This window comes from Babylonia areolata, chromosome 25 (assembly GCF_041734735.1).
Source record: "Babylonia areolata isolate BAREFJ2019XMU chromosome 25, ASM4173473v1, whole genome shotgun sequence".
NCBI lineage: Eukaryota > Metazoa > Mollusca > Gastropoda > Neogastropoda > Buccinidae > Babylonia > Babylonia areolata.
This window is the reverse complement of record NC_134900.1, coordinates 14211360-14233058: the sequence shown is the minus strand read 5'-3', so window position 1 is coordinate 14233058 and position 21699 is coordinate 14211360. Positions and strand designations below refer to the sequence as shown.

At 38.0% G+C, this 21699-nt stretch overlaps 2 protein-coding genes across 4 annotated transcripts; both read left to right on the top strand.

Annotated features, from left to right (window-relative positions):
- The first annotated feature begins 44 nt into the window (after positions 1-44).
- On the top strand, positions 45-5942 carry LOC143299461 (dnaJ homolog subfamily B member 9-like). 3 transcript variants are annotated; one of them, XM_076612677.1, is made up of 4 exons: positions 45-191; positions 718-1003; positions 1686-2204; positions 3986-5942. In XM_076612677.1, the coding sequence occupies exons 2-4, from the start codon at positions 784-786 to the stop codon at positions 4063-4065; spliced, it is 819 nt and encodes a 272-aa protein (XP_076468792.1). In that variant the 5' UTR covers positions 45-191; positions 718-783; the 3' UTR covers positions 4066-5942. The 3 variants fall into 3 exon arrangements, with proteins under 3 accessions (XP_076468792.1, XP_076468793.1, XP_076468791.1); XM_076612678.1 differs by having other exon boundaries at positions 715-1003; positions 1686-2006; XM_076612676.1 differs by having other exon boundaries at positions 715-1003.
- An 8742-nt stretch (positions 5943-14684) lies between these two features.
- Positions 14685-21365, top strand: LOC143300052 (uncharacterized). Its single transcript, XM_076613607.1, has 3 exons — positions 14685-14723; positions 17436-17493; positions 20773-21365. Exons 1-3 carry the CDS (start codon positions 14721-14723, stop codon positions 21363-21365), a joined length of 654 nt encoding a protein of 217 aa, XP_076469722.1. The 5' UTR covers positions 14685-14720.
- Positions 21366-21699: the final 334 nt, after the last annotated feature.

Below are 21699 nucleotides of genomic sequence, written 5' to 3'. Positions count from 1 at the left end.
GCGTTATGCCCCTTGATTTATCCCACGTGACAAAATTAGCCAATCGCGTAGAAAGTCGTGTACTGAACCAAAACACATAATCTTTGACAAGGGAACTCGCCAGTGAACCCAAACTGCTAAGAGAGACGTGTCACTGCAGATTTCATCAGCAACAGAAGAAGAGCTGTACAAAGACTTTCACGTGATTAAAGGTAACATCTGTGTTTTTGGATGACAGAATTGATGTCTGTTACTAGTCATGTACGCATTTCGCGACCGTTTGGCCCCTTCATTAATCGATTGCGCGAGTAACTGAATTAGTGTTAACTCTTCTCCAGGAAGTAGCCATTGGTTTGTTACAGTGTTTAGTTTACCTTATTTTCACATATCTGTTTAATAAATTTGTGTTTCCATACGATAGCATTATATCGAATTAGCTGAGGAAAATGGCTTTCCTGGTCAACGAAAGTTTTAAAGCTGCCACTGTTCGTGTGGGTGCTGCTGTTGTTCAACTCATAGTGGTTAGTTTCATTTTCAAGTTTAATGATGTGTATGAATTATAATGGTTGATATGTAAAATATATGTCCGTGAAATATGCTTTCTCTTTCAAAAGTTTGTATTACTTGGGGTTTTTTTTTGGTTTTTTTTTAATTTGGTCAGCTCAGTTTGTGAACATATGATTGATTGGACTACATCAGTAGTACATGTCGTACTGAATCACCTTTTCTTGACAGCAGGAGATAGAGATCAGCGAGAGCAAAAAGCCACATCGTGATTGTGCCTGAAAGCTTCAAGACATAAGGATGAATTTCAAGTGCGATCAGCTGCTGCTTTTGTGGGGAGCCTGTGCGCTACTGGCCGCCATCAGTCATGCTGCCGAAGATTACTACAAGATCCTGGGAGTGTCACGAGGAGCTTCTGACAAAGAAATCAAGAAAGCCTTCAGAAAACTGGCTGTCAAGTACCACCCAGATAAGAACAAGGACAAGGGGGCGGAGGACAAATTCGTGAAAATTGCTCAAGGTGAAGACTTTATTGCTTGTGTAATTTAGTAATTGGCAGCTCATAAAAATGTTCAGTCTACTACACTGAGTAACTGGTAACTAAAAATGTTTGGTAGACTAGAAAACTGTCAACTAAAAACATATATTAATAATATTTTATCGGAAGACTAATGGTAACTTGTTGCTCAAAACATTTGATCAGTAACTGGTAAAACTTTGTACTAAAATATAAAAATAATTTTATAGACCAGTAAAAGATGCTGTAGTCTTAATGAAAAATCATCAGTCTTTACAAGTTTGTGTATCAGTGTATTTGTTATGCATCCAAAAGTGACTTGTCCATTTTTGTGTGCATCTAAAAAAAATGTAACAGTGCAAATCAAATGGCATGGTATTAGGGGCTTGTATATATAGACTATATTCATGTGACTCATGCATTTGTCTGCAATGACACAGACAGACACGCGTTCGCTTGTACTGGTGTACACACTAGCTTGTGCCAGAGTTACTTAAATTTCGTAATTTAGTGTATACTTCGTACATGCATTTTGTCTTGTTTCTAGATAAATAATGTTATTTTATTGTTCTTGTGCATGCGACTATTATTCATTACTGACAAAGTGACACTGAAAGCATTTCATTTTGTCTTGGTGGAGAAAATCTTTCAGAGTATAATTGTTTTTCATTCCTTTTCTCTCCAGCTTACGAGGTACTCTCAGACCCAGAGAAGAGAAAGAACTATGATCAGTTTGGAGACGAGAGCAGCCAAGGACAGACGTTCCAGTCCAACTTCAACTTCGATGACTTCTTCAAAGATTTTGACGACCACTTCCGCCAGCACAACCAGCGCCATCAACAGCACCACCACCACCACCACAACACCTTCAAGTTCGGAGGCAGTGGAGGAGGTGGAGGAGGCTTCTTCAATTTTGATGACCTGTTTGCTGACGCAGAGGATGATTTCTTCAGTAGCTTTCACTTTCACAATCCTGGCAGCAGAGGAGGCGGGGTGCACCACAGAGGTAATGCCTTCGATTTTGGTGACTTTTTCGACGATGATCTGTTTGAAGATGCGTTTGACAGCCATTACAAATATAGTCGTGACGCTAACCAGCAGGCCCAACAGCACCACTCTCACGGGCGGCAGCACCATCACAGCGGACACCAGCAGCATAACTTTCACCACAATCTCCACTCCTTTGGACAGTCCCACAACTCTGGTGAGTTGGACAGGGGTGGAGGCCGCTGGTGTTGGTTGTTGCTGGTTTTTCTCTGCATGCATGATTGAAGCATTTATTGTTATTATCATGCTGTAAACTATAAGGTTATCAATGTTGTTGCTAAAATTTCAGCCCGGTGGTAACAGTCTCTCAAGTCAAACTCAAAGGGGAATGTAGAGCTAACATTCTTGCTTTTCCCTTTCATTATTTTTCCTTCATCTTCCTGCTTCAGTCCTTGGACTGTTATGATCTGTGGCTTGCCTGCTTAGAATCAGTCTTTTGTTTGAAAGACTGAAGGGCTGATCAAGGTGGTTTGGCGTTGGCTGGAATTTCAGCCCAGTCTTTCCTTTTATCTTGCTGATTTTGTTTTTTCTTTCATGTGTTTTCAGAGTTTGTATGGCTACTAAGTAGGATAACATCAGTGGGATCACATGGACATGGCTTTCTTGGTTTTTCGTGGCTTTAGTGCATTATTTTCATTCAAAATTTTTCTCACGAAAGAATGTCCTTATGCCTTATATGGGTCTTTTTGCCTCTCCACATTGAAGGCATGATTGTGGTTTTTCATAGTCCTTGCTGAGACAAAAACTAGTGAGAGGAAGTTGCAGTTCATTCCATCCTTCGTGTTCCACCAACATCATCGTTGTCTTTTAATTTTACAATTTATCACTCCCCATCTACTGATATGCGACAGATTTCAGTCGAACTTCAACAAAATACATAATATAAAATATACATATTTGCATATATGTATGCGCTCTGGGAAATAGATGTTTGATTTGGTGGTCAAGTTTTAGCAAAGTTGCAAATGAGAACTATAAGAATTGTTTAAAGACTTCATACAGTAAGAGGTATTTACTAGTCATCATGATGGTCTCTTCTTGCCGTTCAGTCCGTTTTGAATCACTCAGATTTGGAGTGTGCTTGCATTTATGTGGCTTTTTATCATTGTTACTTGTAGTGGTGATGGTTATATTTTTTAGTTAAAAAATATTAGGACACTTGAAAGTCTAAAAGAGAATAGTATCCAAGGTTATGTTCTGTGAGAAAGAACTGACAAAACGATTTCTTATCACTGTGCATGTAATTTTATTGTCTGGAGAATGGTTGGTAGACTCTTGCACTGATCTGTTCTATTAATAACTTTAATCATGGTTGATATAAAAAATCTGAAAAGAACTGCTAGTTGGAAGTTGAAAAAAAAAAAAAAAACACCGCTGATTTTACTCTTTCCACAAGTTGCATCCAGTAAGTTCAACATCAAATGTTTGAAAGCAAGTGTCTCTCAAAAAGAAAAGAAATAAAAATTGAAGAAAGTAAACAGAACATGTCACTTGCTTGTATAAGCAAAGATTAAGCTGTCTTGCAGTACCATCAAGTTCTGTCAGACTCAAGGTGATATGTTTTGTTAGTGCTGTCATTTTATCAGGCAATAAAGTTGGGGGGGGTTTGTGTGTTTTTTTAAGTTTTCTTTCTTTTTGAGAGCATTCTCCATTTGTGAAACCTGCCATTAGTGTTATCATTCTCTTAGTCTTATGTAGTTTACTAATTATTACTTTTTTTCTTTTCTTTTCAGCTCATTTATGTGCCCGAATTCTTTCTACATTCTGAAAAGCGTTTCACTGACAAGCGAATGTCCTTGTCACAGTGATAATATTTTTAGATATAACTCACTTTTCTTATTTTAATGTTGTTTTTTTTGTTTTTTTCTGAAATGATTATTGATGTATACCTCACCATTTCTGCATAATTGATGACTTTTTCTTTTGGTTTGTTTTCAGGTTTCCACCGTAGCCAGTCCTGTCGTACTGTCACTCAGAAAATGGGAAACATGGTTACGACTCACACGATCTGCTCTTAATGGACTCGCAGTTAAACCATGAACTTCAACAGTCACTGAACAGCAATATCTGTTTCAGTATTGTGTGCCAATTCAAAGACACTTTTTTTTTTTCTTTTTGAGGTAAACTGTTGTGTTCATTTCAATAAAACCACAGAATCGTCCACTTTTCCAGATTAATTGCCTTGAAAAAAATCAGCTAAATCCTCGTGACTTTTGTGAACTCCATGCACACTGCGTTTAGAAGTGTGAGAATCAGAAATTATATGAAAATCAGAGAAATATTTTTAAAGGTCCAGTGTTATTGTTTTTTTTGGTTTGTTTTTTTTCTTTTTTCTTTTTCTTCAAGAGTTATTATCAACACATCCATGTGAATGTACTGATTTGTTTCGAACAGTGGAAAGTGATGGAGGGGGAAGAAAGCCACCACAATTTTTTGCCCCCACAGTGTATGTACAGTGACTATTATGGACAACACAAATCGGGTGATAAAATTCAAGATGAAAAAAAGTTGTGGTGACTATGAGAGAGAGAAGTTGTGAGTATGAGAGAGAGAAGAGAAATTACACTGTGTGTGTGTGTGTGTGTGTGTATGCGGGGCAGGGGATGGGGGGGGTGTATGTTTGATAGAGAGGGAAAGAGTTCAGAGATTATTATGATCAGTGTGATTCATATGTTTTTGGTTGTGCCCTGTGGTATGCTGCCATTGTACAACAGTGTCAGTGAGTAACACTACTGTTTAGCAAGCTGCTGGTGTTGTCTCCAACCTGTGGAGAAGATGCGAGGGTGAGAGAAAAAAAAAATTAATGTCAATGAGCAAGAGGATGACATTAGCAGGCTTGTTGGGTGTTTGAGGATGAAAAAGAGAAGCTGTTGAGTGAAAACAATGTTACATCTAATAAGCTGTCGTTGATATCAGTTACTTATATTAGAACTTGTACTCGTGTTGCTTTTTTTAAATATTTGTTTGAAAGAAGGTATTTCATTTTAATTTATATTTCTTATGTTTAGTTTTTTCTCTTGATATGTTTGCTACCTGTGTACATATCATCAGGCTCTATGTGTTCCCCTTACATCTCACACACTTTTCTCATGCACAACAACAAAGAAAACCATGACAACACAACTGACAGTGTGATCATATGTTGGACAATAATTTTTAACCATATTCGTACACTAAAATTTCAATGAAACAAATCTTTTATTCAGGAGACAGACGGTGCTAAACTTAGCTCGCTATCACCCTGTGTTGCTCAGATGACACACTCCCCAAAGAAAATCTGAAACAAATTATTTGACACGAGGTTTTCATGAGGGTTGAGGCAGATCTGAATTCAGCTTCCATATATTTTTATCAACTCATTCCCTCTGCCTCCCACACCCCGCCCCCCACTCTTGAGAGCATCTCTTGGCATACACAAATGCCTGCCCATGTCTTTCAGCGTATCTTCCTTGTGACAGATTTTGTGCGACACAGTATCATGTGTGATTGCTGTGAGTGACTTGCAGTTGATGACCGTGCACTGATTCTGATGAATTGTCAACTGCTGCACCGATTGCAAGTCGGTTGTCACGGTCTTGCATGCATAGCCTAGTCCGTGATTCCTGATTTGATTTTGGTGTCTGATTTTTTTTTTTGATTTTTTTTTTTTAGACCAATACTTTCATTAGTGTTTTTGTTTTCTTCACATATTTAAAAAAAAAAAAAAAGAAAAAGAAAAGAAAGAAAAAAGAAAGCAGATGAATAGTTTTTTTTCCTTGAAATATACGATTCAGATTCCTAATTATAATCCCGTAATGTTTTGTAGATGAGCATTGTATTTCTTCTTTTTGAATTATTTTTATAATGGTAATATATAATTCCTGTTGATATATACAGTAAAGCAAGCTAAGCAAAACTGCTTCTCTGTACTTGAAGTGTGTGTGTGCACGCACGTGTGTGTGTGTGTGTTTGTGCGTCTTTTGTTCTGATTGCTGCATATATATACTCAGATTTTCTTGTTTGAAAGATTGGCAAGTCTTGTAAACCTCTCCTGACAGCCGAATCTTGAGAACCAACTGTTTGAAGTATTATGTTGTTTTTCAGCAACAAACATACAGTAGAGTCTGGAAACATTTTCAATGTTTTTCCTCCTTCCAGAATGTAGTCTGCTGAGTGGCGCATTTAGATGAAATGTGAATATGTAGTCTGATGGATGATCCATATATTTACAGTCCGCCAGTGTCTGTTTGGGTTTGGTTGTTTTAGTTCTGTGCTGAGATCCCATGGAATTTCATTTCTGCTGCATTAGACTTCCCTTTAGCCCCATGTATTGTGAGTGTATCTGTGCACACTCGCACTTGTGACTGAATGATTCGCTTTGCTTTTCTTGTTTTGGTTTTGGTGATTAGATTCATTTGTGTAGCTCTACGTGTATGCATGGATGAAAATGTGTTTGGTTTTTTTTTGTTTTTTTTAGTCTGCACTAGTTGGGTCACGGTAAGTATGTTATTTAAACGTAATTTTAGATAGAAAATTTCCTTTTCATACTATTGCCTTGCATTATTTCTAACTGAATTTGAACAAACAGCTTGTCTTCAACACACTTATACTGAATTTGAACAAACACAGCAGATGTGTGGTCCACTTCATTAAAAGAAACATTTTGTTTGAATTACCCCCCTTTTTTTCTTTTTTCTTTTTTTTCTTTTTCTTTTTTTTCTTTTTCTTTTTCTTTTTTTTTTTTTTTTTATGATAAACTTAAAGGATTGACTTCAGCTTTAATACCTGGCTCTTCTGCAAACTGGAAGTTTAAAGGAAAAAACCCAACAAAAACAAGTTTTCTAAAGCACAATAATTTTAGAAACTTGGATAACTAAAAATGAGACATTTTATTGTAAAAAAGAAAGAAAGGTTGAAACTTGAAGAATTTATTTTATTTTTAACTGGAATTTCAAATTTCATTTTTATCTAAAATTATGAGTACTTTATTGAATCCCCTCTTTCATGTTCATTTCTCAGTTTACTGATACGTACCTACCTGTTGTCACCCCTCTGGAGCAAACCATAGGAAGAAAATATAGTGAAAGATTGCTCCTTCCACTCAGGGTCCTGTTGACTCCAGACTGTGGTGTGTTCCACTCATTTTGATGGTTCACATGTTTTGGTCACAGTTTTCCAGTTTCAGAAAAAAAACATTGTCAGTGCAGTGAAGTCTTAGACTTGGTGGCAATGGAGTTCTTGGAGACACAAAAATTAAAAGTACCAAATTGCGTTAGGTTTGAAACTGAAGAGAATTTTCTGAACTTCTTCCCCTTTATCCCTTTGCCCCTTTCCCCCCCATTCATCCTGTGTCAGGTTTACCAAATAACTTTGCCAAATTAAGAGTGCGCCTGGAGAAAAACAAAAAAGATGGACTGGTCTGTTAACAGAGCTTGTATTCCATAATTATTATGATTTTGATGGACAGATTTTATTGTTAAAAAAAAAAAGAAAGAAAAAAAAAGCAAAAACAAAAGAAAACTAAAGTTCTAAACTTGAGAGGGATTCATTTTGATGTTTTCTCTTCAAGATTTATGATGTTCACTTTTTCATTGTATGCAAAGAACATAATAGACATATTTGATATTGTGATGTATTTTCCTTTCCCTGACATGTGCCCCCATTTTGTCAGCTCATTGTCATGTGTGTGTGTATTTGCACATGCACTGGTATGGTGATATTTACAGCCAAATTGCAAGTAAAATGCCAATTACAATTTGTTATGTTTTGTTTTTGCTGCCAAGCAGTCTGAACTTATCCAAAACTGTTATGAAAAAAAATTGTGATAAATAATAGCTGAAATGTTTGAAGTTTTTTCTTGTTAAATTGTGAGATGTCATGTCAGCATCCATTCTTGGCACATTTTGGCATTGAAAGAATGTTGTGGGGAGTGAGGGAGATGAGGGGGTGGAGTTACATGGATATAGGAGGAAATGTTACCTATCATGACAGACAGTCATAGGGAACAGGTTGAGCTCTGAATGCCAAGGAAGGCATCTGTTCTACTGGCATTGTAGATCATTGTAGATTTACTGACTGGTCACAAAAACTGCACAAATCCCTCTGAGTTATATATATATATATATATATATGCATTGCCTGCTGCTTGGGTGTTCTGCTCTCTCGTTTACCTCAGTCGCTCTTGGTGGGGGGGGGGGGGGGGGGGGGGGGGGGAGCTGAAGCAGTTGATTCCCAAATATGTTGGCATCATGTCATATTGAACCACAGGCACTGTTTTGATCTAAGTATTAGGATTGAATTCTTTATCAGGAATGATTTAGGGCTTTCTCTCTTTTTTTTTTTTCTTTTTCCTTTTTCTTTCTGTTGGGAGGGGCTAGAGGGTTGCACTTACGCATGTAGTTCATGGAGCACCTGTTTTTTCTGTCCTCATTTCTGCTTCACATGCCTTTTTCGTTTGAAGAAAAAAATGACCACTTTTTTTTTCTTTTGCCTTTTCTTGTGTTGCTCTCTTGTTTTCCCTTTTTTCCAATCTCTTTTTTCCCTCTACATTACCTCTTTTCCATTTCTTCAAAATTAATGGACATAATCTAAAGGAGGTTTCAGCTTGAGGAAATATTTGTTTTGAAAATACTTTTTGAGAAATATTTGAGAAAAGCAAGTATCAGTTGTAGAGCTGAACGTTATCAAAATGTGTCAACACTTTTCTGATTCATATTGACATAAATCAAAAGTTCAGTGCCTGTGAAGATGCAATCTTGTATAGGCTGCAGTGAGAAAAAATACCATCCAAAAATCAAACATCAGTAGAAACAGCTGCTGTCGACAGTTTCTTGCTGGTAATGGGGAGAGGCTGAGTACATCAGTGGAGACTTGGCTTGGTGAAAATATGCTTTCAAAGTGGTTCACCGTTATTTTTTGTTTAGTTATACTTTTTATGCTTATTTTTGTTCTCTTATGGTTTGGTGACGGATTTTGTTTCTAATTTTGTTGTTGTAGTTGTAACAAGTCTTTCAGTTGCAAGATGGGAAAAAAGTTAGGAGTATTGTTTTTAAGGCTTATTTAGATTTGGGTTTTGCTTAGAACTGTCTCAGCTGGCTGGTTTTGGACGAAACATTTATGTTGTCTTGAGAACTGCCTTCGTATTTTACTGATACATGTATGAAGGTGAGGTTTGAAAAATGAAAACTTAAATGGCGTGCTCAATTCATTGGTATGAAGGTGAGATTTGAAAAAAAGAATAATTAATAAATGGCTTGCTTAAACCATCAGGTTGGCCTTTGTGCTCCCAGACCTGTACTGACTCCATGACTCCTTTCAGTTGGCTGTCAAATTAAAAAAATATTGGGAGAGTGTGGTGATAGAGACTGTCTGTCTGAGAGGCTGTGTGTTCAAGTGTGTGTGTAATACGGTGGGAGTGTTGGCCTCGAAATTGCAGTAGAGAATAATAAGGTATTATTGTTGGACAATAATAAGTTATTAACGAACTTCCAAATCCATGTAAAAAAAGAAAAAAGAAAATGACAATAATAAATAAAAAAATTTTTAAATCACACGCATAATAACACAAGGCTCCCGCCATAGTACTCAGTAATGGACACACGCGCACAAATATACACACATGTGCACGAGCACACATGCACACACACACACACACACACACATTCACAAACAAAATCCAGAAAATTTACGATTACACACACAAACCCACCTTTCTCCCTCTCTCTCTCTCTCTGTATATCTCTCACTCTCTCAATGATTATATTTGTATGTTTGTGTCAGTGTGTGTGTGTGCGCGTGCGCGCACCGGATTATGAGCTGAAGGACGTGTGTGACGAGTCTTTGGGTACACCTTTTTGCAATTTCCATCTGTATCGTCGGAGCAGTCGGCTGGAGGTAGACGCGACGACCTTCCATCATTATCGTAAGTGCAGGCGGCTGGTGGTCAGCGTGGCAACCATATCCTAACACATTAACTGTTTAGTTTGTAAGCAAAAGCTAATGACCTTTTGTATTCAAATGAAAATGTGATTTATGGCGAAAACAAGTAAGAAAAATATGAAATGTGAAATTTCTTTCATGCAATGGAATTGCAGATACATTGCTTCTAATCTAGATTATTTACATGAATATCTTGGTCAAAACAACCACCAAGTTTTACTTTTACAGTCCTTAAATGTGACTGAAGGTAAATTACCTTCTTTAAAAAGATACTATTTTCCTCCTTTGTATCACACATACCGTTCTGAAAGGGTTACCACGGCATTGTATGTCCAGTGTGGTCTTAATTATGAGTTCATTGCCTCCCCTGTCCCCGCAGATATTATTGATGTTTCAGCTACAGGTGCCAAGATTAAGATAAATGATTCAGTCATAAATTTCCTTTCTGTTTATTTTAAAAAAATGGTCCTACTGATTCAAACTCAAACTGGCTTCTGAATTTAGAAAAAGAAAATGAACAATGGGTTCTCTGTGGAGACTTTAACGCCCATGCTCCATTTTGGGGAAAAAATGTCAGTTGATCACTGATTCTCGTCTCGTTGAAAACCTAGTAGAGTCCTCTCTATATCTTTTTAAATGATGGCAGTATAACAAGAATTCCTGATGTATCAAGCCACAAGGCTACGTCAACTGATTTGACACTTGTTACATCAGATTTAGCAACAGTTAGTAACTGGGTTGTAGAAGCTGATGCACTAGGCAGTGATCATTTATCAATTATTCTTAAACTTCATTAAAAAAATCTAAATCTAACTATGTAAGTAATGATGCAATTCCAAAGTTCTACTACGAACAGGCTGATTGGGGAAATTATCAATCCTTTCTTTCAAGCCAAAACTTCGATAAGACTGAGGATTTAGACGTTGATATATTTTATGAAAAATTTACTAAAGCAATCATTGAAGCAGCTGAATTATCAATTCCAAAAAGAACACCCGCCAGAAAAGGAAAGCATAGTGGTAATATTTGGTGGAATCAAGCGTGTGCACAGGCTGTTGAACTTAAAAAGAGGACTTTTAAACAATGGTTAAAGGATAGTAAGGAATTAAAAAATGATAAGAACACGGAGATTGACAAGCAAAGACTAAAGGACAGGGTGGAGCAATCCCATGAAGAAATGAGGAAAGCCAAAAATCATTGCAACAGAGTTGTTGCTCAAGTCAAAAGACAATATTGGTCTAATTATTGTCTTCAAGAAGTTTCAGATTACAAAGATACAAAGAAGGTATGGAAGAAAATTAAGGATATGAAAAATGGGATATCTTTTCAAGAATATCCTATAAAAGGTCATGGGAAATGTTTCCCTACCTCTTTAGAAAAAGCAGAAACTTTTGCAGATATGTTTGCCAAAACATGCAATGATGACAGATTAACACCCGAACAGCTGGCTATCAGAATTAATAGTGAATCAAATGAACAATATAAGGAACCAGCTCCTAATAATGACATATTTATAAATGCTCCACTCACTTCTAAAGAAGTTGAAGATGCAATTGCGTCATTTGGAAATAAAAAAGTAACTGTAGGTTATGATGGTATTTCGTACACCATGATCAGTCATCTTCCTAAAGAATGGTGCAAGCTTCTTCATACACTTTATGAGGAATGTTGGGAAACAGGTAAAACACCTTGTATATGGAAAAAAGCTATCATTACTCCCATACTTAAATCAGCTAACCCACGATCAGACACATCGAGTTATAGACCCATATCTCTAACATCGCACGTCGGAAAAATCTTGGAGAAAATTATTTTGATGAGGCTAACATATTGTTGTGATAAAAATAGAATTATTCCGATTGCACAGGCCGGATCCAGAAAGGGCAGATCTACTTTAGATCACCTAGTAAAACTAACAACAAACATAAAACAACAGTTTTCAAAGAGAAAGTGTTTTGGCCACGTTCTTTGATGTACAAAAAGCTTATGACCGCATTTGGCATGCCAGACTACTGTTTAAGCTACAGAAAATTGGGTTAAGTGGCAATGTATACAAGTATATAAAATCTCTTTTGACAGAAAGAAGCATCCTCACTAAAGTTGGGCAATCATTGTCGCCTTCAAGACTAATTAACATGGGTATTCCGCAAGGTTCTATAATTTCCCCATTTCTGTTCAACATAATGTTATATGATTTGCCAAAATGCTTGTCAAAATCTATAAATCTCGCCCAATACGCTGATGATATAGCAGTTTGGATGAACGTAACTTTGCGAAAGAAAACGGGCCTGCGTTATATCAATCACATTAACAATTTATTTCAAACAGAACTTGATAAATTAAACATTTACATGAAAGAAAATGGATTACAGTTTTCAACTGAAAAAACACACGTGATACTTTTTAATAATGGTGCTGGCCCCAAAAAATTACCAACTTTTCATCTTGATGGAAGAGAACTCTTCTACAAATCTGAGGTTAAATTCCTTGGTGTTTATTTTACTCCAAAGCTAAATTGGAAGAAACATCTAGAAAACATGAGATCAAAAGCAATGAAAAGCTTAAATTTTCTTAAAATCGTCAGTAAACAGCATTGGGGGTCAAGATTCAAAAACGCTTATTCATCTCGCTACTGCACTGGTAAGATCTAGATTGACGTATGGACAGGAGTTATTTTTCTCTGCTCGGAATGCTTTCCTCAAAAAAAAAAAGAAAAAAGAAAAAGCAAAGCCTAGATAGTAAAGCCATAAAGTTGGCCCTAGGTGTTCCGTTTCATGCGAACACATTACAGTCGTATAGAGCTGCAGGCATACTACCTCTTAATGAATTAAGAAAGCTAGCATCGGCAAAATATGTAATTAGAGCAAATGCTACAGAAAATTCTGTCAAAACTGAGATTAATATACGGTCTGGCAAACTTTTTTCGAAACGAGCGATACAGAACAAAAATCTAGAAACTATTTCTACATACGTGTCAGATACTATTAATCAATCAAATGTTGATCCACAAAATGTTGCTCCGATTATGAGCACTTCACCTGTTCCATTGTGAGAATTAACGGGAGCAGCTTTTGACATTCAATATTGTGACGTTAACCCAATATAGCCTACTAGCTTCTCGAGTCAAATCACACTTGTCTGAAACATACCCCCACCACTTAAAAATATATACAGACGGTTCTGTTCTAGAAAATCAGTTTGCTGGTTCTGGATATGTAATTCCTGCTTTGAAAATTGAAAAGTCATATCATATTGGAAAGGGCTTCTCAATTTTTACAGCTGAATTAATTGCCGTCCTTATGGCATTAACATATCTAATTGATCTGCCCCTAAACTTGATTAATGTTTTATTTTGTGTCGATTCAAAATCAGTTCTGCAGTCTATCAAATCAGGTTGTACGAACATTAATTATAACATCATTTTTTAAATAAGATTTTTGATTCACTGTATTCAAATGAGAGGAACTAATATTGAAATGTGCTGGATTCCCTCACACTGTGGGCTTTTCTCTAATGAACGTGCAGATCATCTTGCAAAGCTTTGAGCTAAAAACGTTTTAAATGCAATTGAACTTCCTCATCGTTTATCATCATCTGAAATGTGTAATAGCAGAGCTGTCAAACAGAACAATGTTACCTCATATGGTGGATGTGCACACCAGCTGTTTTCTTCACATGTGTGTGTGGTGTGGGAAAGAGGGGGTTGTTGGGTGTATGTATGTCCGTGTGTGTAAGTGTTAGCTCTGAAGTCCCAGCATTACAATGACCGTAATAATAACTTTGAATACACATATACAGGACATTGAAAGCCATAGTGTGTCAAATCTGTAAGCCATTTGGTGATCATATTACACCATTTATATGACTTAAACTCTCAGTATAATGATCTCTAAGTGGCACCCGTGAAAAATATACTCATACAAAGTACAAAATGACATTCAGCAACATAATGAGATTCGAGAACAAAAATGAAGAATTATATATCCCAAGACAAATACAGCCTGCAAATATGAATCACGTCTCATATATATATATATATATATATATATATATATATATATATATAAAGCAACAACAACAACATTAAAAAAAAAAAAAAAAAAAGTAAAACTGAGAAACTTTTCGAAGAGAACATGATTTTGGAATTTCTAATATAGCGCAAAGTCTTGGTGATAGGGGCTTTTCTTCCCTTCCAAATAACCTACCCCCCGTCCCCCACTCCACCACCCTGAAGCCATATTCATGGGAACGTTGACGCAACGTGTGCCCATGCGTAGTGCGTGTGTCGACATATCATGTAGGTCCACACACGTGTAGATGTGTTTCTATGAGAAAATGTATGAGCGTTCTATTTTTGTTTTCCTTACAGGTGTGCGCACGGGCTCGCGAGTAATCACTGATAATAGTCTGGTGACTGAACACTAATTGTTCCGATTAATTAGCAGACAAATTCATAAAAGCAGCCAGCAACACCTGGCACCTTGTCTGGCAATAACTACAATGTGGGCTGTGCAGACACGAGACTAAAATTATTCCATCCCTGACTGAGATACATCTTGCACATGGCAGCTAGAATGAACGTGTGTGGGTGTGTGTGTGTGTGGGAGGGGGGGGGGGTGGGGGGGGGGGGGCGGGGGGAGGGGGAGAGTGCAGGGGGGTATCTTGACTTTGGTATAAAAGCCAGTACCACCGCCGGAGTCATGTCAGGCTGGATCGACAACCAAAGAGCAGAACGCAAGCGACGACACCAGAAACGATGGTAATCTCTCTGTCTGTCTGTCTTTCTCTATGAAGATTGGTTGTGGAATCATTATTCCTGAACATCGTAAAAACGAATCAAGCTTTAAATGATATAATGTGAACTCTCATGATTTACTTGTGAACTTTTTGTATCTGACACAAATGTATTTTAATATGTGTAAATGTTGTATTGATGATGATTCAGTATTAGTCGAGCTCTTCCTTCCTCCCTGCTTCTGCGTTTTTTCAGGACATTCCAGATGAATAGGCTACATCTGTTTCCTCTTCTTGAATATGAAATAAGAATATCTTGTGTATATCATTTTTTTTCTCAGTTTTTGTCTCATTCTATTTTATCTTATCTTAATCATTTATTCATTCATTTATTCATTTATTAGTTGATTTCATTTACATAGTTAATTTGTTTTACCCAGGGAGCTGGATGTAGAAATAAAAGAAAAAGAAAAAAAAGTAATAGTACTAATGCCCATTCCTCATGAAAGGTAGTTCGTTTCGTATTCATTTCTCTTTCAGCTTTAAGATCGGAAAATTTCAAATTTAGCTCATCTCATTTTCAGTGCAACATAAGTGTACCGGCCGAAGCCTCTTTTTCGCTCTGTGTAACAAATAGTCAATGGGATAAATCCTAATAAAGGATGTCTTCGAGAAAAGATTGTATCCTGAGCGAGCCTTGTCGTTTCAATTTGTCATACATCTCTTCAAACCATTTACGTCATGATATAGAAAATAAATAAATAAATAAAAACCTATAAATTTTTTATTTTTTTAAAATCAAGAACGCCCTTATAGTTCTTTTCTCTTTTCTTTTTCCTGTCATAGTTGGACTCATGACGTCAGATCGAAGACGTGCAACGTTGTGTGATGTGAAAATTTTCACTGGTTCTGTTGTTGAATTTGATTTGAAAAAAAAAGTGATCCAAGTCCATGCTTTCCATTTTTTCCTTTAAAAAACAAACAAACATGCATTTGTACAAACTATTAAAAACAAGAGAGGCAAGGCCTTCAAGACTCACTTGTGATACACTTTAAAAAAAAAATCTATTTGTTAAAATGTGTTCTGTCTTTGTTATTATAAAGCTTCAGGTTAAAAAAAAGAAAAAAAAAAGTCCTGACAGCAGATTCTGTCTTACCCATTAAACTATCGTGGCTCCTTACCTGATGTTCTAAAATTTAATATTTAAACATGCTTTTTTAAGGGCGATAAATCGATTGAGGTATTCGCAGTGAGAACGCCGTTTAAATCATATTATTGTGGTGTATCTTGGGCATTCAAAAAATCTTTAAGGGCAATTAAAAATTCTTTTCAAGTCCGTGGTAAAGGAGACGTGGCTATCGCTGCAATCACACTGCAACATTTAGCCGTTTTCTCTGGATCTAGATAGATGTACAAGTTAAGTTACACCCACCGGGAATGTAGTACCACACGGTCGCTTCAATTTCTCTTTTATGTTCATTCTAGTTTTATAGTTTTAAAGTTCATGTGAAAATTGAGTATTTTGTTAAACTAATAACATGTGGACCCAAGTAAAAGTGCTTCTAAACGTCATATGAAGTGAAAAGGACTTCATTTTGAGAAAAGCCAAGACTGGAAATGTTTACGTTTCATCAAGGGTATGAACTCTCATTGTTTATTATTTTAAACTGTGAATTCCAACTGATTTTGTTGATATTTTTATGGCAGTTTGGGATATAATCAAGTAAGTGATGAGGCGTTCACAAATCTTTCTCAGGATAAATATTTAACGGTCTCCTTCTCCAACTTTCCATCGCATTTTATCATGTATTATTGATTGAATATATTATTGAACGGGCAGGTCAACAACTTGAAACAAAATGGCGTCCTTCGTTCGCGAGGAATATGAGCCCGCGCTTTGAATATGTATTAATATGTTTACGCAATTGATATTTGCCCATGACCTTCAGGGCTCGGCCAATAGATCTATAGAGTCCACTCGTAGTATTGATTTTAGTATTTTCCGAAAAAGACCACTTGGGCGAATGAACAAAGTGAAAGCCCTGTACACAGCTTTTTATGTATTGAGTATAATTTCAAAATGTAATGTTTAAGATGAGAAAGATCAGTTTAAAGCAAATTAACCCCATAGCATTAATTACACATTAATTTCCCTTTTTTACTATCTGCACCAAAGACGTGCACCAGAAATATAGCTTCCATGCTTAGCAAAAGAAGTTCCTGTTTGAACAAAAAATGATAAAAATGACTGCTCTTGTTGTTGTGTCAGAATATCAGATCAAAGTGCCAAGTTTAGAGAATTGTACTGCATAATCGTATCGATTCATCAAAGCTTTAGGTTTTGCAGTGTAGGCCTACATACTAATGTAGGCTACTTCCTCGCAGTTCCAGACGAAAGCCTATGTTTTGGTTATTGAATATTTTAAACAATATATTGGGCAGGTAATAGACCTTCTCTTTCTTCCTGGAAGCATTTTGCTATACTATACTATAGTATTGTAAATTTCGGATAACTGGTGGTCTGTGTAATCCGTATGAACCCTGACCTCCACCCACTTCCGCTCCCCCACACCTGTTTATCATTGTTTAATTATTTTTAAATCATAAAGCCCCCCCCCCCATCCCCTCCCCGAACCCCCCCTCCCTCTCCCTCCCCCAGAAGGGGGTACTGTTGATACTGAATTACATAGTTATAAAAATAGTGAACGTGTTTTTTCTCTGTGTGTTGTCTTCCAGGAATACCTAAGCCTGTTTACCTTGCTCTTACTGGCGGGTATCGCTCAAGGGGCCACAGGTGAGTGCAGTGCGCGTGTATGGAGTTGTGTTCCCCTTCCTCTAACCCTTAACCGTCCCAACCACACCCCTAACCCCACATGTCGATGCTAGCATTGTCTTTCAGTTAGAAAGAAAATCCCTGGCTTTTTGCGATAGAAGTTTCCTCTTTTGCATCCCTATGATCTCTCTCTCTCTCTCTCTCTCTCTCTCTCTCTCTCTCTCTCTCTCTCTCTCTCTCTCTCTTTCTCTCTCTCTCTCTCTTTCTCTCTCTCGTTTTTTTTTCTTTCTTACTATAACATTGCTGCACTGACTTCAGTGTTGAGACGGACCAAACATTTTGAGCCACCCCGAACTGTTTGAAGAGCACACTGGAAAAAGGCGGAGGTGTAGAAAGGAAATCCCCAAACCCTCCCCTACACTAAATATTCATCTGTAATGATGGACCAGGAAAACTCCACTAACATGGAGTTGCAGTTCACGGACTAGCGATTTTCACAGCTCTGGCAAGCAACGAACCAACGCAGCCAACATCTGCAGGCGAGTGGACGATAAAGTCAAGGTACTGCGGCAGACATTACGCCATTTCACTGAGGAGATTGGCACTTTGAAAGATCAGGTACAACAAGACAGGGACGACATACTGGACTTACGAGATGAAACAGAAACCATTCTTCAGCGTCTTGAAAAGCTTGAGCAGAAACAGGAGACCACAGAAATGGACGCCGAACGCTGCGACCTTAAGTTCTTCGGCGTTCCTGAACCACGGCGTGGTATGATTTATCCATGTGTTGCGCAGACCATTGATATACTTAACTATTACTCCCACCGCCGGACATGGAAACTGTATGGTGTTAAGCATGCTTTTCGTGTTGGTGACTTCCGTCAGCACAGTGATGACCCCCGACCTGTTCTCTTTGTGGACAGACAAAATGTCTGTTCTCACTGGCAAAGAAACGAGGGAAAAGCTGCAACAGGATGGAATCAAAGTCACCTCAGATCTGACCTGTCAATGAGAGAGATGGTGGAGTTCTACAGAAAGCAAGGTCAGGCGGTTTATTGCTGGAATGGACGTCTGCATTTTGTGCACAGGTCTCAACAAACCTGCACAAGAAATCCGCATTTTCATCACCAGGGGCGTAATTCTGAACTCTCTGGAAACGCCCTCAATGATGTTAAAAATGTTCGACACAATGAAGTACTGGCCTTACCCCTCACGCTCCGGAAGTGGACCCGACACGAAACAGGCCACGTGTCTGGCAAGGACAGAGCCGGTCTGGTGAGGGATGGAGAGCAGACAGGACCACTGACCACAGACACCAGCACACCAGTGACAGGAACAGGAGAGGACGTCACCAACAGCAACACGAACACCAAAGGGACAACGAGGGAGACAGGAGAACCAGGAGAACAGAGATAGAACCCAGGACTGCAGACAGTGTCCACGCTTTTCTCAGCTCAAATTTCTTTGATCAAAAAATATTTTTGACAAGAAACAAAAAGTATGGGATGTGGAAAAAATAGTATAAAAAAGAAAACACCCCTCAAAAAAACAATAACAACAAACAAACAAACAAACAAAAACACACAAAAAACAAAGACAAAACAAAACAAAATAACAACAACAACAACAACAAAAAACCGCAAAAATACACTCAACAACTTAGCAACAATATAACGATTCATGAATGGTATAAACAATTTATGAATGTTCTTGGAAATAGTACTGATGACTACAGTCAATGATTACTGGTATCTACTGCTTTGGAGTAGCTCTTTCTCAGATCAGACTTGGTGTACTTCCTCTCAGTAATAACATCCATCGTTATGACAGTTCGAACAAGAAAAGATGCTGCCCCTTTTGTATATCAAAAACCGGAAATGAATTGCATTTTTTTGTTTGAATGCACGGTGAATGTAGATCTAAGCATAAAATGTCTAAAAGATTCAACGAAAGTTCCCATTTACATATTACTCCAAGCAGACTATGATCCACACAAACGTAATATGTCTCAAAATATATATTTCATGGTATCAAAAAAAGATCTGGAATGATCAATGGTGATTACTGAACTGATACTTTCAACGACATTTCGTTTATATGCCCACTATATGTTTGATTTGCTGATATTGGTGAATATGTAAGATTATAGTGACACTGCAAACATGATGTTGAAATAGTAATGAAATGTCAAACTTACATCACAAACCCTTTGCGTTCGTTTCATGATGTTTGTCAACCCTTGAAATTTTGCTGGCTGAACTAAATCGTTGATGATATCCAAAACATCCCATACGACTTTTTTTTTTATCACCTTGTCTGATTCTGTTGAGATTTGCAAGCACGCAAATTCATATTGTAACAACGTTCTTGCTATTGATATGTTTATCCAGATTGTATCCCCCTCCGAACCCCTTAGATCTGGACGAAAGCTCCGGTGATTTTTGCTTGATGGCGTTAGTATCTGGTGTTGTTCACAAAAAAATGTCTTGCATGCATGAAGCATAGAGATTTACTGTTATTTTCGTCAAACACTCCCTGTGCTGCTATTAGATGATGAGAAAGATGAGAAGATAAAACAGGAACCAGCGGTACATAAAGAAGGAGGAGAAATGATTCGTATGTTTGAATGCGTAGCCTCCCTGCTTGTCCCAAGTGCTTCTCAGTCGGAGGACCCCATTAACAATTTGCAGTTCTTGACATTTTGTTTCGTTTTAGATAGATAGATACATAGATAGATTTATACATAGATGTATTTTATCCTCATCTGTCGTTGTTGATGTCTATTTTTCTACTGGATGATTGTTACAAACCAGTTATTTCTTTCTATATATCATGCAGTTAGATTCAAATGATCCTTCACAGTTATTTTCCAAACCTACCCCTCCCTCTCTTTTGCCATTGTTGTTTTCTTCTCCTTTCTTTAGTTCCAGCTGCATAATTTCCTAAAAATCCAAACATTTCAAATAAAAGTTTTTGAAAAAAAAAGTGGTAGTGGTGGTGGTAGCAGCAACAGTAGTAACAGCAGCAGCAGCAATAGTAGTAGGAATAGTAGAAGTAGTAGTAGTTCTTATCACAAAGCTGTTCTGCTCAGTGTGGTGAGTGCAGGGCTCGCTGCACTTTACATCGGTATAGATGTAACAATTAAGCCATAAGAACATATTCGTACTCAACTACAATGTAGCACACAGAACCATTCGCCCCTTCAGAGAGAGAGAGAGAGAGAGAGAGAGAGAGAGAGTATCTCTGTATCAGTGACCTTCCATACACATAATCTTTTGCCTATCTTCCTTTCCACAGAACCACCAGCTGCAACCACAGAACCACCAGCAGCAACCACAGCACCACCAGCTGCAACAACAGCACCACCAGCTGCAACAACAGCACCAGCAGCAACCACAGCACCACCACCAGCAACCACAGCACCACCACCAGCAACAACAGCACCACCAGCAACTACAGCACCACCACCAGCAACAACAGCACCACCAGCAACAGCACCACCACCAGCAACCACAGCACCAGCAGCAACAACAGCACCACCAGCTACAGCACCACCAGCAACCACAGCACCACCAGCAGCAACCACAGCACCAGCAGCAACAACAGCACCACCAGCAACCACAGCATCAGCGGCAGAGACAGCTACGTCAGCAGCGGCAGAGGCAAATACGACAGCAGGGGCGGAGACAACACCACCGTTAGCAACAAAACAGCCACAACCAACACAAGAACCGCCGGCAACAGCTCCAACCCAGGCAGTTGCAACAACATCGCCAATGACATCCCCAACCACGACTGCAGCCCCAACACCAACAACAACCGCAGCAGCGCAAAGTCAGAGCGACGAGGATGACAGTGACGAAGACGACGACGATGATGATGATGATTAGAGTGAACGATATGTTCACCATATGAGGGGATATGTCCATAACCATATGAGGGATATGTCGATCGATGACCAATGTAGCGATGACAAAATGGAATGACAAGAGAATGAAAGCGAACGGAATCAGGGGGAAACTCTTTTTTCTTTTTCTTTCATTTTTTTTTTCTGAAGAGTAATAGGGAGAGCCTTACTGATAAGAATCACAAGAGAGGTGGTGGTGGTGATGTCATGAATCAGTGAAGAAAAAGGAACAAAGAACTGAAGCATTGACAGAGACAGTAAGAGACAGTTCATATTATGTTCTTTCTTCGAGATGTGTATCCTAGACTGAGATGAAA

What these genes read in the sequence shown, in the direction of transcription:
- LOC143299461 (XM_076612677.1), top strand. Translation starts at nt 784, where the DNA reads ATGAATTTCAAGTGCGATCAGCTGCTGCTTTTGTGGGGAGCCTGTGCG. An exon ending in ATTCGTGAAAATTGCTCAAG is followed by an intron (nt 1,004 to 1,685) that starts GTGAAGACTTTA and finishes TTTTCTCTCCAG; the next exon opens with CTTACGAGGTACTCTCAGAC. An exon ending in TGGACAGTCCCACAACTCTG is followed by an intron (nt 2,205 to 3,985) that starts GTGAGTTGGACA and finishes GTTTGTTTTCAG; the next exon opens with GTTTCCACCGTAGCCAGTCC.
- LOC143300052 (XM_076613607.1), top strand. An exon ending in TATCGCTCAAGGGGCCACAG is followed by an intron (nt 17,494 to 20,772) that starts GTGAGTGCAGTG and finishes TCCTTTCCACAG; the next exon opens with AACCACCAGCTGCAACCACA.